Source organism: Parasteatoda tepidariorum, chromosome 11 (genome assembly GCF_982258835.1).
Source record: "Parasteatoda tepidariorum strain Cologne lab strain chromosome 11, Ptep-v5.0, whole genome shotgun sequence".
NCBI lineage: Eukaryota > Metazoa > Arthropoda > Arachnida > Araneae > Theridiidae > Parasteatoda > Parasteatoda tepidariorum.
This window is the reverse complement of record NC_141765.1, coordinates 58,537,844-58,552,831: the sequence shown is the minus strand read 5'-3', so window position 1 is coordinate 58,552,831 and position 14,988 is coordinate 58,537,844. Positions and strand designations below refer to the sequence as shown.

At 26.8% G+C, this 14,988-nt stretch overlaps 1 protein-coding gene across 24 annotated transcripts in view; it reads left to right on the top strand.

Annotated features, from left to right (window-relative positions):
* Positions 1-14,988, top strand: part of LOC107450919 (uncharacterized) — a 653,937-nt gene that overhangs the window by 446,243 nt on the left and 192,706 nt on the right. For 4 of the 24 annotated variants that reach the window (XM_087155158.1, XM_087155157.1, XM_087155155.1 and 1 more), the window contains exon 1: positions 93-266. The exons of 15 other annotated variants lie outside the window; for them this stretch is intronic. In XM_087155158.1, coding sequence (XP_087011284.1) covers positions 251-266 — 16 coding nt within the window. In that variant the 5' untranslated portion in view covers positions 93-250. Of the gene's footprint in view, positions 1-3; positions 872-14,988 lie in introns of those variants that run through there. 5 more of the 24 variants (XM_087155148.1, XM_087155146.1, XM_087155160.1 and 2 more) reach the window with 3 other exon arrangements.

The following is a 14,988-nucleotide window of genomic DNA, read 5'->3' as shown; positions in this document are numbered from 1 at the left end:
CTCCCTCTATCGGCAATCAAGGTAAATTCTTGCACGCCCTCCCTCAAAATCCTTTTTATCCTGCGACCCCTATTCTTTGCCGCCTTTTAGTCGAAGCTCGACTCGCATCGGAATCGGTTGGTGTGTCGACGCGCTCCGCCAAACAGAAGTCTCTCCTTTTATTAGTTCCGGCGTTTCATACTTATATCCGCCACTGGACAATACTCTGACCTTCTAGTCAACTGGCCTCTCCTTGAATGGAGTTGCTGCTATGATTGTCAATAAAAGTAGGTCTTCCTTCTTTTGATATTCCTTTTATCCCACCCAATTATCCCTTTTTTAAACCCCTTACCGGACTTAGGTTATTTGTGATTCGACTCGGACTTTGCCGGACGCCACTTATGCCCTTTCGCCGACAGTGTTGGACTTAGTTCGGACGACGATCACCGCGTTGAACGCGTAATTCTCGACAAGATGTGCGTTTAAGTGGACTTATTTACTAAAGGATTTTCATAAATCATTGCAAATATTCACCACACACGTTTTTTTTTCGTGCACTTTAACGAAGAATAATGGATTTTTTTGTGATTTTCGAAAAATGCAGAAGTGAAGATCAAGCCAATGGATTTTTCCCCTTTTTATATTTGCATCTATTCTTTTGATGTCAGTGGAAAAATTTTAATTTCTACTTGACAGAAAAATTGTGTTTTTATTTTCTTTTACTAAAGACTTTCCAAGATAGCAAATTATTCGAGTCATAAAGTTTAATAAGACACCGAAAGTATTTCTAGTAAATAATTTCGTGTCTTAGAAATAAAATGACTCAAATCAAAGTGATGAAAAATATTCAAAATAATCTTTCTAGTTCAAGTTAAGGTGCAATTTTACGCGGGTAAGTTTGAATTTATATTTTTTTTCCATTTATTTATTTAATTTATATAATATTTAAAGGAATTAAAAACTATTGTAATATGATTTCATAACAGTTAAAAACTATAATTATATTACTTAGTAAGAAATATTAAAACACTAAATAATAAGCTCATTCAAATAACTAAAAAATTAGTTTAAAAGCTAATTTGTTTAAATTAAAAAATTATTATACGATGATTATTGCTTTCATGAAACAATTATTTCCATGTTCAGTAACTGTATCATTTCTACTGAAATTTTACATTAAATATATTTCTTTTAAAACTCTTTTTTCGGAAAATTTGGCTTTAAAGAAATTACAATTTGGAAACTCTGATTAATTTATTCTTAGAGTAATTCGATATATTTTCAATGCAACATAATTAATGTAATTATTACATACATAATTACGAACGTTATAATGCAGTTATATGATATGCTAAATTTGACTTTTAGAAATCTTACATCAACGCTTACACACACATTTAAAAAAAAGTACGAAGAACAGATTATAATTGGTAAAATTAAAAATATTTAGTTAAAACAATAAATTAAGAAAATTAATAAAATGTTTTTCAATTAATTCTTTTTCATGACAGGTCTGCTTTTAAAACATTCAATCACAAAACTTTTAAAACGCGTTCTTACAGACAAAAAACTTAGATGCAGTATTATTAACCTTTCATATTATGCTTTTCCTATTGAAAAATAAGAGATCGGCAGAACATAAGTTTAAATATCATATTGTTCATGTAACACGTGTTTATGAAATGAAATTTCGCGCTTTTCGTTTAAATCTAACAATAAAAAAATTATGGTTCAATAAATTATAAACATTTCCTCTAGATCTGGCATTACTATTCATTGAATAAATCTTCTCTTCCGGCATCTTATCGTGGCGGAGTAAAGTGATAAAGAAGAAAATTTGCGCGCGCTATCCTTTTCTTCTCTAATCATTTAGGTGTGAACAGAAACATGATAAGGAGAAATGTTTACTTTGAGCAGCCCCAACAAAACGGAACGAAAAGCAAGTTCGTTGTCTGCGAGCGCCCTCTATTGACATCTTTTGTATACTCCTGCCTTAATCCATCACCTTCATTAAACAGTAGGCGGTAAATCAGAATTCCGTTTCGCCGACGTTTTCTCATTTACTTAAACATTCAATAAGCAGCGTAAGGCTAATCTTAAAGGATTTTCCGTTCCTGATTTTTATGTAAACGGAAAAAGCTGTCTAGAGCGCCTCATTTTAAGGAAAGGCTGCGAGTTATATTTATTTGTTTAAACATGTGTTTTGTGCTAGGAAAAATAAATAAACAAATGATTATTATTTATTATAATGATTTAAATATCATTTCTTAGGAATTTTTATTTAAACTTTTTTTATACAAGTCATACATAATCTAGACTTTTCCAACTTATAATATTTTTTAAATTGTTCGTAACTTTTAACAGTCGCAAAAAATATTTTAGTGAAGTAAGCACTTTCAGCGTATTTTTCTCTTTCTTAATTATTCTGAATTTTATAGCTGCTGTTAGATAAAAGCTGTACAATTTTCTTCAATCGAAGCAAAATGTTTTTTTTCCCTTCCTTTTGCAAGATTTTCTTTTTAAAACTATTCAAATCTATCTCAATCATAGTGAAATAGTTTAAAAATTATATAGCTTTCATGCCAAGATTTATGCTTACTTAAACATTTCTGGCTTAGAACGTATAACTCTGATAAAGTTAGGATGCTTTGTATTAATGGTTATACAAAACCATATTGGAGGTCAGCAATTTAAATAAAATAATTCTAAAACATAACATATATAAAAATCCTTTTAAGAAAGACTCAATTGTGAAAGCTTATTTATTTTTATAAAAAAAACTTGAAAGAATCTAGTCATAGAAGGAATCTATTCTAGTTTTAAATGTTAAAAAAAATATACATCAGTATTATTACTTTGAATAAAAACTCTTTTTTTTTAAAAATAAAAAAACGAAAATGTGCATATAATATACATTTTTACGTAGTGTAGTTCGAAAATTATTTTACAAAAAAGGAAAATAATTCTTTTTTAAAACTTAATGGATAATTTAATTTTCTATTGATGAAGAAAATGCATTGTGGTAGTTTAAAAAGTAGTTTGCCGAGTTATTGTTTATATTTAAGTGATTAGAAGGACATTTTAAAGATATTTTAAAAGATTAAGAGAACGCGTTTATTACCCTAACAAGCTGAACATTATACTCTTACTGAAAATAATGCATTGAGCACAATTAGTGTTCCGATGTCAATTATTCACTTTTAAAGACACGATATTACAAAAATAGATTTCAATATCGGTAAGAAACATCATCTCTTCTAATTAGGCGCTATTTGAGAACAAAATGTGGAGAGCAACTTTGAAATATTGAATACATATTTGGAATTGCTTCATCGAGAATTACTTATGACAGTATGTTAAACAGATTAAAACATATTGAAGAGCACTAAATTCATTAAACTGCTAATTATTGATACTTCGACGATGAATCGTGCATTTTTTTAAAAAAAAGATTAATCATTATAAGCCATGCTAAATTTAGTTATGTTTATTACTGATAATTTTTCAGTACAAAAACCATTTAGGTTCGCAACACTTCCTTTTTTAAGAAATGTTAAAAATGAACCGCAACTAAAAAATGGGTAAAAATTGTTTACTGGCATAACTACAAACTATTACCTATAGCGATTTTTTAAAACTTTTATCATTTATTTAAAAATTGTGTTTTTCCTATCAGACAATCACCTTTAAAAAGACTATGATTTGAATTGAGTTTTAAATCATTCTTGACAATAATAAATAAACTTCGTAAAGCAGAAAACCTAATATTCAATAATATATTTCGTGATATATTATTTTAGTGTCACAGATAGTTTCAAGTATCTGGTTGATGTTAAGATAATGAAAGATTTATATTCATTGTCTTTTGCTCATCATAATTTAAGAATCTACAAACATTGGCACAGCTTTTTAAGGAATACGTTTAAGAAATGCTTTCAAGCTCAATCTTAAAAATTGCGTGAATTTTGAAATTTGATAAAACTTTTTAAAGAAATGCTAGGTTTCGTTTTGTATGAATTCGTGATTTATTTCATCCTTGTTTTCCATAGAGAATAGTATTTAAAAAGTACTAAAATTTAGCTTTTGAAAGTAAATCTAAACGTGTGCACGTAAACGCGATTAGGAAATGGGCATAATGAAATTAGAACAAGTAGTGTGAGAACGTTTCATTTTCGTGTCCAGGGAAATAAATTCCAATTAAATTGATCATCGTTTTTGCATTACGATAAAAAAATTTCTCCTAGCTAATGCATGTCGATTTATTGAAAAATAAGATTCCTATCTTTCCCTGAAAGTATTTTTCTGCATGTTGAATTTTTCTTTCCTTGTAGAAATATTCCCTTCCTTTTTATATTTAGTGTTTAGAAAACTTAGATTAGTCCTTATATGCAACCCCCATCTCCTTTTTTTATTCTACTTTGTTCTTTTAAGATTATTAAATATTTTATTCTTCTCTTCTTTCTCTTTTACATTTTCTGATTGAACTAATTTATGACTGTTTCTCTTCCAGTAACTCAAACAAATATAACCTACTGCAATAATTAAAACAGTTCTGAAAATATGCTAAGTGTTTAATTGCATACATCTGTAAAAATAAAAATCTCACTTTACTTTATACTTCAATAGCTCTGGTTCAACAAGAAAAAGATATTTGCCGTTGGACATATTTACAGATAAGTGCTTTTACACAACTGCTTGCATTGCTAATAGAGCAGTAATTTTCAGGGGGAAATAAGCATGTCCAAGGATCTTTAATGACATATTTCATCAACTTGTCTTAAAAAATATCCTAAAAATTATTTTTAATATGATTTTTTCTGGAATATACTTGTGTAATAATATTAAAAATATTTCGTGCGAAATTTGATTTTTACTTTTACAAATTTCCATTTAAAATTACATAGTATATTTAAAACAACAAGAAAAGTCTGGGCATTTCCTACCGCAATCAAATCAATGTTTTAACTTACTCAAATAATAAAGTTTGTTCCTCAAATATATATCTATTTTTGAATTATTCTAAAAATAGGCATATACCAAATTTTGTTACGAATTATAAATATCCAATTGAAAAAAAACAAGTAAGCAATATCATAGCGTAGAAAACAATACAAGCCTGCCATTTAACAGTTTAGCTTCCAAATAATAAGGTACCACCGTTAATTCAACAAATTACATTATTCATTTAGTGTTATCTAACTATTAAATATTGCATGAAAAATATCTTCAGATTGACTTATTCAGCTGGTTTTAATAATTCAACTGGATTTAATCATATTCTTTTCCTTTTTTTATTTTATTATTATTATTTTTTTTTTTTTTTTTTTTTGAAATTTAATATATTAGGCGTTTTAAGGGAAAGCGTGTATAACACGAACATTGAAAGGCGCAAAATATATTTCATCAATAATGAAATAAAGAAATTTTATAAAAGATGAAATTCGCCTCAGATAATTTTAGTATAGAACAACTCTAATGGTTGGATCCATTCTTTTTTTCAATTGATACATGATGTAGTTTATAAGTTCAAAATAATGCTGTTATGTAAGAACAGACAATACAATTGAACAGGTTTGCATTTAGTAATTTGGTGTTTATGACATGAAATTTGTTAGATTAGATTGAAGCAGTTTCCTTGAATTTTATTTTCACCTTCTTTATTGTCACTGATCAAAGCTGGGACTCATTTAAGCCAATATCATTAACTTTTGGGAAGTATTTATGCTTATTCGTCCCCCACTAAGCTGAAAATCTTATATTTTATCTTTATGAAAAAATGAATTATATTCTAAATAATGAAAAAAAAATTTTAAAGGAACAGCTAATTTTGATTAAGCTGATGTTACTTTTACTCATGATGTTTATATTCAATTAAGTACGTATCAACAACCGCAATTTTTTTTGTGTAACTCGAGCTTATTGTGTTATCTTATGTTTATTAAAAATCTATTTAACAAAAAATTACATTGATTGCCTTGTAAAGGCTCGTGGTTTGATAGATAAATCTAGCATAAAACGAAACTTAGCAGAAACATAAAACAAGAATTTAGTTTTATGTGCCAATGCTAATTACTTACTGTTATATTTACAAAAAAGTATTTTGTACACCTAATCCAATGTTCTCTTCCTAATAAACTAGTTATTTGCTTATCAATATTCTTGTGAAATCCCTTAAAAAAAACTCGAACACTTCTCTTTATTGCAATCTCTTAGCAAAGTAAGAATCAATCGCATAGGTTACGACCCTGTTATAAGTTATCTCTATAAAAAAGCACTCTTATGGTGATACTTAAGAAGTTATTTCAGAAAGAACAATCTTAGTGTTGCTATTAACCACTCTTTTAAGTAATTAATTAGCACAAATATTTTAAAAATTCCAAATTATAATGATATTTCAAACTTTATTTTCATTTTTTTTTCAAACATTCGATTTTTGCTTTTCAGATGATTCAAAAGCGGGTAGGTCGAGCTCAAATAAAAGATAGATTCCCCAGTAACTTATGTCTTATCATCAGAGAAGAAACTTAGGGTTTGAACTTCGTGGCTATTGGTTCATCGATTCCCCGTTATTCAAGCGTTCTTTACAAGCATAAATGCTTTTAATCAATAAAAAAAAGAAGAAGAAAAAGTTAATAAAGAAGAGAGAAAATTTAATGTGTGCTATATGCGTTTTGAAAAATAGCTCATAAAATAGACCGATCGTTCAGTGATTATATATCATGTCTGAAATATATTATCTTTTAAAGTATGCATAATAACTTCTCCAAGAAGAAAAGATAAGACTTTACAGCGGTGATAAAATCTTTTATACTCTTACTTTAGTCTCTTCAAATTTCTTTATCGTCGAATAACACCCGTTCTTTTTCATGAACAGTTTCCCTTCGAAATAAAAGAGATATTTGAGGACATTACTTGAAAGGCGTGATAATAAGAGAGATTCCATGAGAAAAAAATCCCAAATTTAAAATCTAAAATAAGAACAAAAGAAGCCTATAGGCGATCGCTGGAGCAGACCAGCTGTTATCAGCTTTACTCCTCGTAAAGATGATATGATTATTTTAAGTACACATATATAAATGCATGATTTAATAAAAGTTGAAGAACTTTTTGATTTTAATATCCTCACTTTTTTAGTGTACTTCTACATATCGCCTGATTTTCGAAGATTAAAATAATAATAAAAAATTACATTTAGGTTTGTTGGCATAGCGTGCTATTACCCTTGAACATCAGCCAATTGAAAACAGTTAAGAGCTAGACTTTCTTTTACGGAAAAAAAAAAATAATAATAAGCAGAGATATTTTAGCATTTAAAAGCTTATTAACTTGGGGGTTAATCTTTCATTTTCTTTCATTTCTTTTAAAATGGAGGATTTTGTTTTTAAGAATAGAGGGTAAGCTATTTTTGGATTTATTTCTCACAAACATATAGCAATAGTTTTGAATCTACATACAAAAAAGCATAGTGATAAAAGTTGAGGAACTATGTAATTTAATATTCACACTTATTTAGCGTACTTCAACTTGTCGCCGGATTTCTCTGAAATTAAAATAACAAAAAAAACGAAAATCAAATGTACATTAAGAAGAAAAGTATGATCAGGACTACCGAAATATGGTAAAATTTACCGTGTTTTTGACTCAATGGCACGCCAAAAGGTTCGGAAATTTTTACCAAAGTGCTTTGGAAATGATTTTGGTAAAATTAACAATAAATGTGATAAGATTTTATGGTTTAAATGCCGTAAATTTTGATTTTATAAACAAAAATTATGATTTTTTTTTTCGCCGGTATGTCATTACCACACAGAGAGATAATTTTACGAGAATTTTCTGACGAATAAGCCTTTCGTTTAGTAATAATAGTTTTAAGAATACGTATGTTAAGGCATGAATTTTTATTATTATTTTTTATAATTCTTCTTTTGAGTGATTGTATCACCTATGACTGTAATTGTACATTAAGTTTTCAGCTTACACTTACAGTCAACTAATGTTGAGTTTTGAGCGTAACGTACAGTTTCGAGGAGAAAAGCTTTAAGTCCTTAATGTACGTTTGAAAAATTAAAATATTAAAAAGAAACAATAACTATATTTGATTCTAGCTCACCAAAAAATATCTATGCTATAACTTCAACATTTATAGAATTGTTAAACTTTATTTTTCGAATTAATTTTCAAAATTACATAGCTAAATCACAAAAAATAAGATTTAATTTTGAAATTCATTATCAGTAAGTGAAATTTTCTTAAATAATCGAAAACAATGCAAAAATATTTTAATAATTAAAACTAATAAATGACTGGTCAAAAATTCTTTGAAATTGGGCTTTTCAAGAGATATAGAATGATTTCTATTGCTTAAGAAAAAAACATATGCTTACGGAGCAAAATGATGTAAGAAATGTGTGTCTTAAAAATTTAAATTTACACATACTCTAACGTGGACAGAACTTCTCATAGTTAAATGCTGAAGCGCTTGCGCGTGTTTAAATTATTAAATTTTTTAATCTGATAATGATTTTTTATACATAGTGTTAGTATTTTGTTGTGTCTAGCAAGCCGTCTCTGAAACTTTTTACAGTATCATCTTCCGGAGAGTTTAACAAGTTTGCAGCCGCAAGCAAAATCTGCTGATATAAAATTGGGTCAATGTTCCTTCTGACTAACTTTTCAGCTCAAGGACACGAATGAAAAACCGCATTTTCCAACATTTCCGTTATTCAATCCTTTCAACATATTCATAATTGAGTGTGTAGTTAAAGAGCTTACTTGAACATATAGTTTATAAAAAATTATTTTTTAATTTTATTGCAAAACGCAACAATTGTTTTTTTTTTTTTTTTGGAAAGGAAATCACAGAAAAAAAGCGAAAGATACAGATAAAAAAGTTATTGCCAGTTACACTTTTGTCTTTTTTGGCAATTGAGAATAAAGTATTCATGTAGAAATGTTACAGTTTTTGTTGAAAAAAATTGATACTAATCATCATTAGTACTGAAACCAAGGAGATCTGTTGTGTTTCCAACTCTATTTCAGAGAAAAAAAACATAGTCATTATTTAAAATACATTATTGGCTAAAATTATTCCTGAAATAATGCAGTTTTGTCGAAAAAACTAATAGCAACACTATTCCTCACAAAATGGTGTTTTTTTTTTTTTAATAAAATAAAATAATAAAATAAATATGGGCAATATTATTCTCGAAAACTCAGACTTAATAGAATTTCTCTAAAAATTTACAAACAACTAATTATGTAATAATAAGAAACTCTGGAACTCTTATTTAAAATAAAATTTAGCTTCAAATCTGACATCTGTTCCTTATTTCTTAATTTTTAACATATATTTTCCAACCTGATTACAAAAATGAAAAAAAAAACGTGTTACTAAAAGACTAGTTTAAATTTGAAGCTCAAAAAAAGGGATTAATAATTTCCTATATTTGTCAAAAGAAATTATGGAAGAAATAGTCAATAATTATCTTATCTCATATTGAATTAAGAAATTCGAATTTTTAGAAAATTTTATTTAAACTTAAATTTTCTCTCAAAATATATTACCGAACAAGCGATATTTAAAATAAAATGCAAACTGATTTATGAATTGCGTCGAATTTACAAACATAGCAGTGTTACTTTGACAGATGTAAATTAAAAACAACAATTTTGTCAAACTAAGCAGAAAATCATTTAAAAAAAATTCAAATGCTTATTTTAAATTAGAATTACTGCTACATACAGATTATAAATCTCTACTATATCAACTTTGCTTTTATATTAGAATTAAGTTAAATTAAATGCAATAAGTTCTTTTTTTTAAAAATTTATTTTTCAGTAAGGACAGATTTTTCATAGCACTTTTACAATTTCATATAATAAAAAGGCGTAACTCTAGTTTATAATTTTCTCTTTAATGAATCTGAAAAAGTTTATTACTTATATAGAATAAAACACACATCCAATTAAATTGATGATCGAGCGTTTGCCTGAATTATTTATTTCCATTTTTCAACCGTTTTTCTTGTTTTCCTTATCTTAGTTAATTGGCTCCTAGTTCCTACTTAGATTTTAAAACTTCAATTACTTAACTGTCTTATCTAAAAGATACTCCAAAAAGTTATCAATTTAGTTAAAATGAACTGTAATATTTTTAAGTTAGTGAAAAGAAACAACAAAAGAGCTTCGAGCATTTTCGAAATTAAAGCCTATTATCATTTGCAAAACCTTTCCAAGAAATCTTAATGCATATATTCTAAAAACAATTATTATACTTGATCAATAATAGACATTTATAGAATCTAATTATAATTTTCTTTTACTTGAATAAATCGAAAAATTTATTGAATAAAGGAAATTTTAAGAATAAGGAATATTTGTCATGTAAAAAGAATTTGAAATAGATTGTTGTATGTTTTAGAATCGGGAAAACAAGATTATTATTAAAACTGTTTATATAGAAATTAATATTCTATCTACCATTACCCTTTGTCCTTTTATATACCTTTTACTGGCATCATTTCAGTAATTTGACCCTTGAGGTTGAAAAGTAATTAATGCAATTAAGCAAAAATTGCATTATATGTAGAAAATGATAGATCGAATTTAAATAAGTATATATTACTAAACCATACAAATTTTAATTCAAATTAATTTGCTGATTTAATTGATTTTAATTCAAAGATAAAACAAGATAAGATAATAAATTATGCATTCAATTATTTCGATATAATGCATAAAATATGTTCTATATTTTATGCATACTGTTAGATATTTTGGAACTCTCTGAAATGCAATATTTCTGCAACTTAAATGTGGTGCTAAGTTTAGCCATATTATCATTTAATTGAAAACGTCATAAGTTTGATTACACGATACTATAATACAATTTAGCATCTTAAAATATTACTACATATTATGGTTTAAGGTACCAATATTTCTGAGACTTTATCAATAAATATTTTTCTCCTTTAAGGTTTTTTCAGAAAAGAAAAGTATCATTGTTAAAAAGATTAAGATATTATAAATAATGTAAAAGAACGTTATCAATTTAAAAAAATTGAAATAAATACCTAAAAGAGATATATTAGAGCTGCATCAAAAGTTACAGTGGTAAAAATTTTGGAACTTGTTGAACCATATTATAGCTCAACTTTATTGAAACCTTAGTATGAAACTTAATTGTACCATATTATCATACTCTTAAACTTAATTACACGATACTATGATTTAACTTATACGAAAACATGCTTAATTTATCACCTTATTAAATTAGCAGCAATTCTGCACCATATTATGGTTCAATGTTGGATTCATTCTTTTCTCAGAGTGTATAGATATAAATAAAAAAAGCATTGTTTTTATGATAATATTATTTATTTTGCTACTCTAATTAAAAAAAACTTAAATTTATGAAGTATTAGTAATGGAAGGTATGTGTTTTCAGATATTTTTATGAGATGATTAAAAATTGATTAAAAATTTAAGTTCAAAAAAAAATTATGCATACAAGAGCTTGTATGCGTTTATCTGTACTGCATATAGCTCTAAAAGGAAATTGAAAATAAAATAATTAATGACAGAATCTATTAGATAAAATTAAAAAACAACGTTGTTTTAAAAAAAAATTCTTATGACTTTTCCTCTCCACAACAGAGGTGAAAATTGCCATTAAACTAATGTTCGCTCCCGAAATATTTAATGAGTTTCTGCGTTTAAAAGTAAAATTAATTTTTCCCCGAATACATCTTTTTTTATTTAAATGCTTTTTATCCACTTAGTTCTCCATGATGGGTTGGTTCCCCTTTTCTCCCAAGTTGTTCCGCCCCTTTCTCTTGTCACGCCCTAATATTCGAGAACCACTAGTCTTCGTTAAATGTACAAAATGTCAAAAATTATTCATTCTTTATTTTTTTTCCCTTCACTTCTTAAAGTACCATCACATTACGTTTGTTACGTTATCTAAATTCTAAATAATTTTATTGATGGTTATTTTTTATACGAGATTATAATCATTGTTAATAAGTTATAACCGAGGTGATTTGTCATTTATAATACTGCATTATAAACGAAAAAATTTAGTAATTATTAAAAGTAGTTACATCATTGTAAAAGTAATAGTAAAACTTTTTCTTCAAAATTTAGGGGATTAATTATAAAGAAACACATAACATTAGATTAAAAAATTTAAAAAAATTAGCTTTTAAAAAGTATTTGATGTTAAGGAAGTATATTTTGTATGAAGCTTAACTAATAACTTTTTTTGCGATATATTATTAGATTATTATTTTTTTTTAAAAATTACAACTTAATAGAATTTTTTTTTTTTTTTATAAAAGATATTCATCTACGGAAAAAAAGTATAACAATAATCAATTGTATATAATTGAAAAAGTGCAATATTATTTTACATTATTGTAAACGGAAATAGCATAACCTTTTTGTCTTTATTATTCAAGTTACTAATATTGATGAAACACGTTTTAAAAACATGCTTTATTTATTTGAAACAAAAGAAGAAAAAAACAATTTTTTAAAATTATTTGACGTTGATGTTTTTTTTTCGTGAAAATTTTCGTATTAATTTTTTATTTCAACAGTTTTGTAAGCATAATGAACTTCAGAATCCCTGAAATCAAATATAATTTATTAACAACTTCTCTTGCCATCAGAAACAGTTATATTACACAGAATAAAAGTCATATCTCCCGCCTTTTATAGTTTATGTCCCTTAGGGGCTATTCAACTGTATTTAAATAAGGGAGTTATTCGATTATAAGGGGAATGCATCAGTCCTTCTTTTTCTCAAAATTTAACTTTGAAATGGTATGTAGCACATAGTATAATTTTTCGAGGAAAATATACTATTTCAATAGTCAATTAACAATTATATCTAGAGCTGCTAGTGTTAATATTATAACGTATAAATGACATTCAAATTTATATGACAATTCACCATTTGTTATAAAAAGTATAATATGCGCACTATAATGTTATTTATTTCCTTGTGCAGGAATACTGTTTTGACATACATTTAACTAAGCATCTTTCTATGTCTTAACTTTTCACATTCTGAATGATGAAGTGTGTCAAAGACAAGTACTTCCCCTCCACTCTCCTTTGCTGTAGCTAACTCCTTAACCAGTTTGAAACTGAAATGGATAAAAAGAGGCCTATTAAAAGAGACCACGTTTTGAAAAAAAAAAAAGAAAGAAAGAAAACGGAAATGAAATTCTATTCTAGCTTGCAAAACAACACTTCTTGAGAAAAAAAAAGCTCTTTTTTACAGAATTAAGCTAAGACTGACAACCATAAATAATTATTTAAGCGAGGAAATTTAAAGTTAGTTTCTTATATTTTTGTTCCACTAATATTTTTTCGTATGAGCGGTTTATTCGATTCTCCGATATGTGGTTAAGTAGATTTGACTGAATATAAAAAATATTTTTTATTAGTTTTAGATAAAAACAAAATACTTTTTGCCAATATTTTTGTGATTTTGTTGGACCAAAAAGAATGCGGATAAATTTATATTCTATGCTTATAGTTGACCTAAGATACTCTTAAACCTGGGAAATTGAACGTTTAAAAAAAGGTTACTTGATTTGTCCTTCCTCTAAATTTTAACTAAAACATATTCTCGAACGTGAAAACTTGACAGTTTTTCTACCTAACTTTAATTAGTATGGCATAGAGCCTGAAAAACTGGAAGTTTTTAAAAATATTGCTTAAAGTATGCTTAAACTAAACTCCTCAACTTTATACAAACTTACAATGGAGTACTAAAGGCTCCAGTCAGCATATTTTTTGACAACTCTAGCTTTTAGCTATTTATCGGTATTATTTGGAAGGAAAAAATATAAATCTATCAAAATATATTGAAAACATAAGGCAGATTTATGCAACAAATAATTTTTTTTTTTTATTATAATCAATTTCAAATAAACAAAATGATTTAAACTAAAACTTTTGCACGCCATTGTAGCACATCATACGCTAATTTAGCACATCTTTTTCCTCATCAACTTTCGTGGCACATTTTTAAGTAATATATCATTTAAAAACAAACAAAATAAATAATAATGCTAGTTATTACATTGATTACTTATTACAATTGACCAGCTATACATTTTTTTACACTTCACACATTGAAAACAAACTTTGTATTTTTATAATATGCCTTCTTCAAAACATTAAACTAGGTTCGTCTTATATATCAAATACAATCCATTGTATTAGATACAAAAACTAGTCTACGCAACGATACCTATCTTTGAAAAGTATTTTTCATGATACTTTTCGTTATTATCAATATTCATTCTCGCAAGACAATGTTTCATCTAATTTTAAAACACGTTACAGCAATGCAATTTTTTCCCCCACTCTTACTGTATTTTCCACATTTCTTCGAGTAATTATATCTCAAATTCTTCCATAATATATTTTCCATTCATTTTCCATTTCGAAATGAAACTTTAAGGGCGTGGAACTATTTACCATCACGCATGACTTCTTTCACTGTTTTGATATTTGGCACCGCCATTTCTTGAAATGATAAAACGCTTCAACTCTATTTTTTTTATGAAATATTACTTTTTATTGATTAAATGAGAAAAATATCTTTTTAGGTAGTAAAAATCGATTTTTGGAAAATTAATTTTCAAAGAAAGGTCACTAATTTTAGATAATTTCACATTGAAGGCATTTTTAAAGCATTCAAAGAAATGATTCATCGAAATCGAACTAAAAATTCGCATATGTGTTTTTGCCAAATTTATTGAGGAATCAAATCACATTCTAAATGACAAACACCCCTTGCCAAATATCTAGGCTAGAATTCAAAGTTTAGCAAATTCGATTCACAAAATATGTCAAATTGTTTTTTTCTTATTGTGAGCTTTAAGAAGTGTAGATAAAAACAAATAGAAAAATTAGAATATAAAGAACAATTCTTTTCAATGACTCTGTTATCACAAAAGCTATAAAAGAGCTTAAACTTAAGCTTAACTT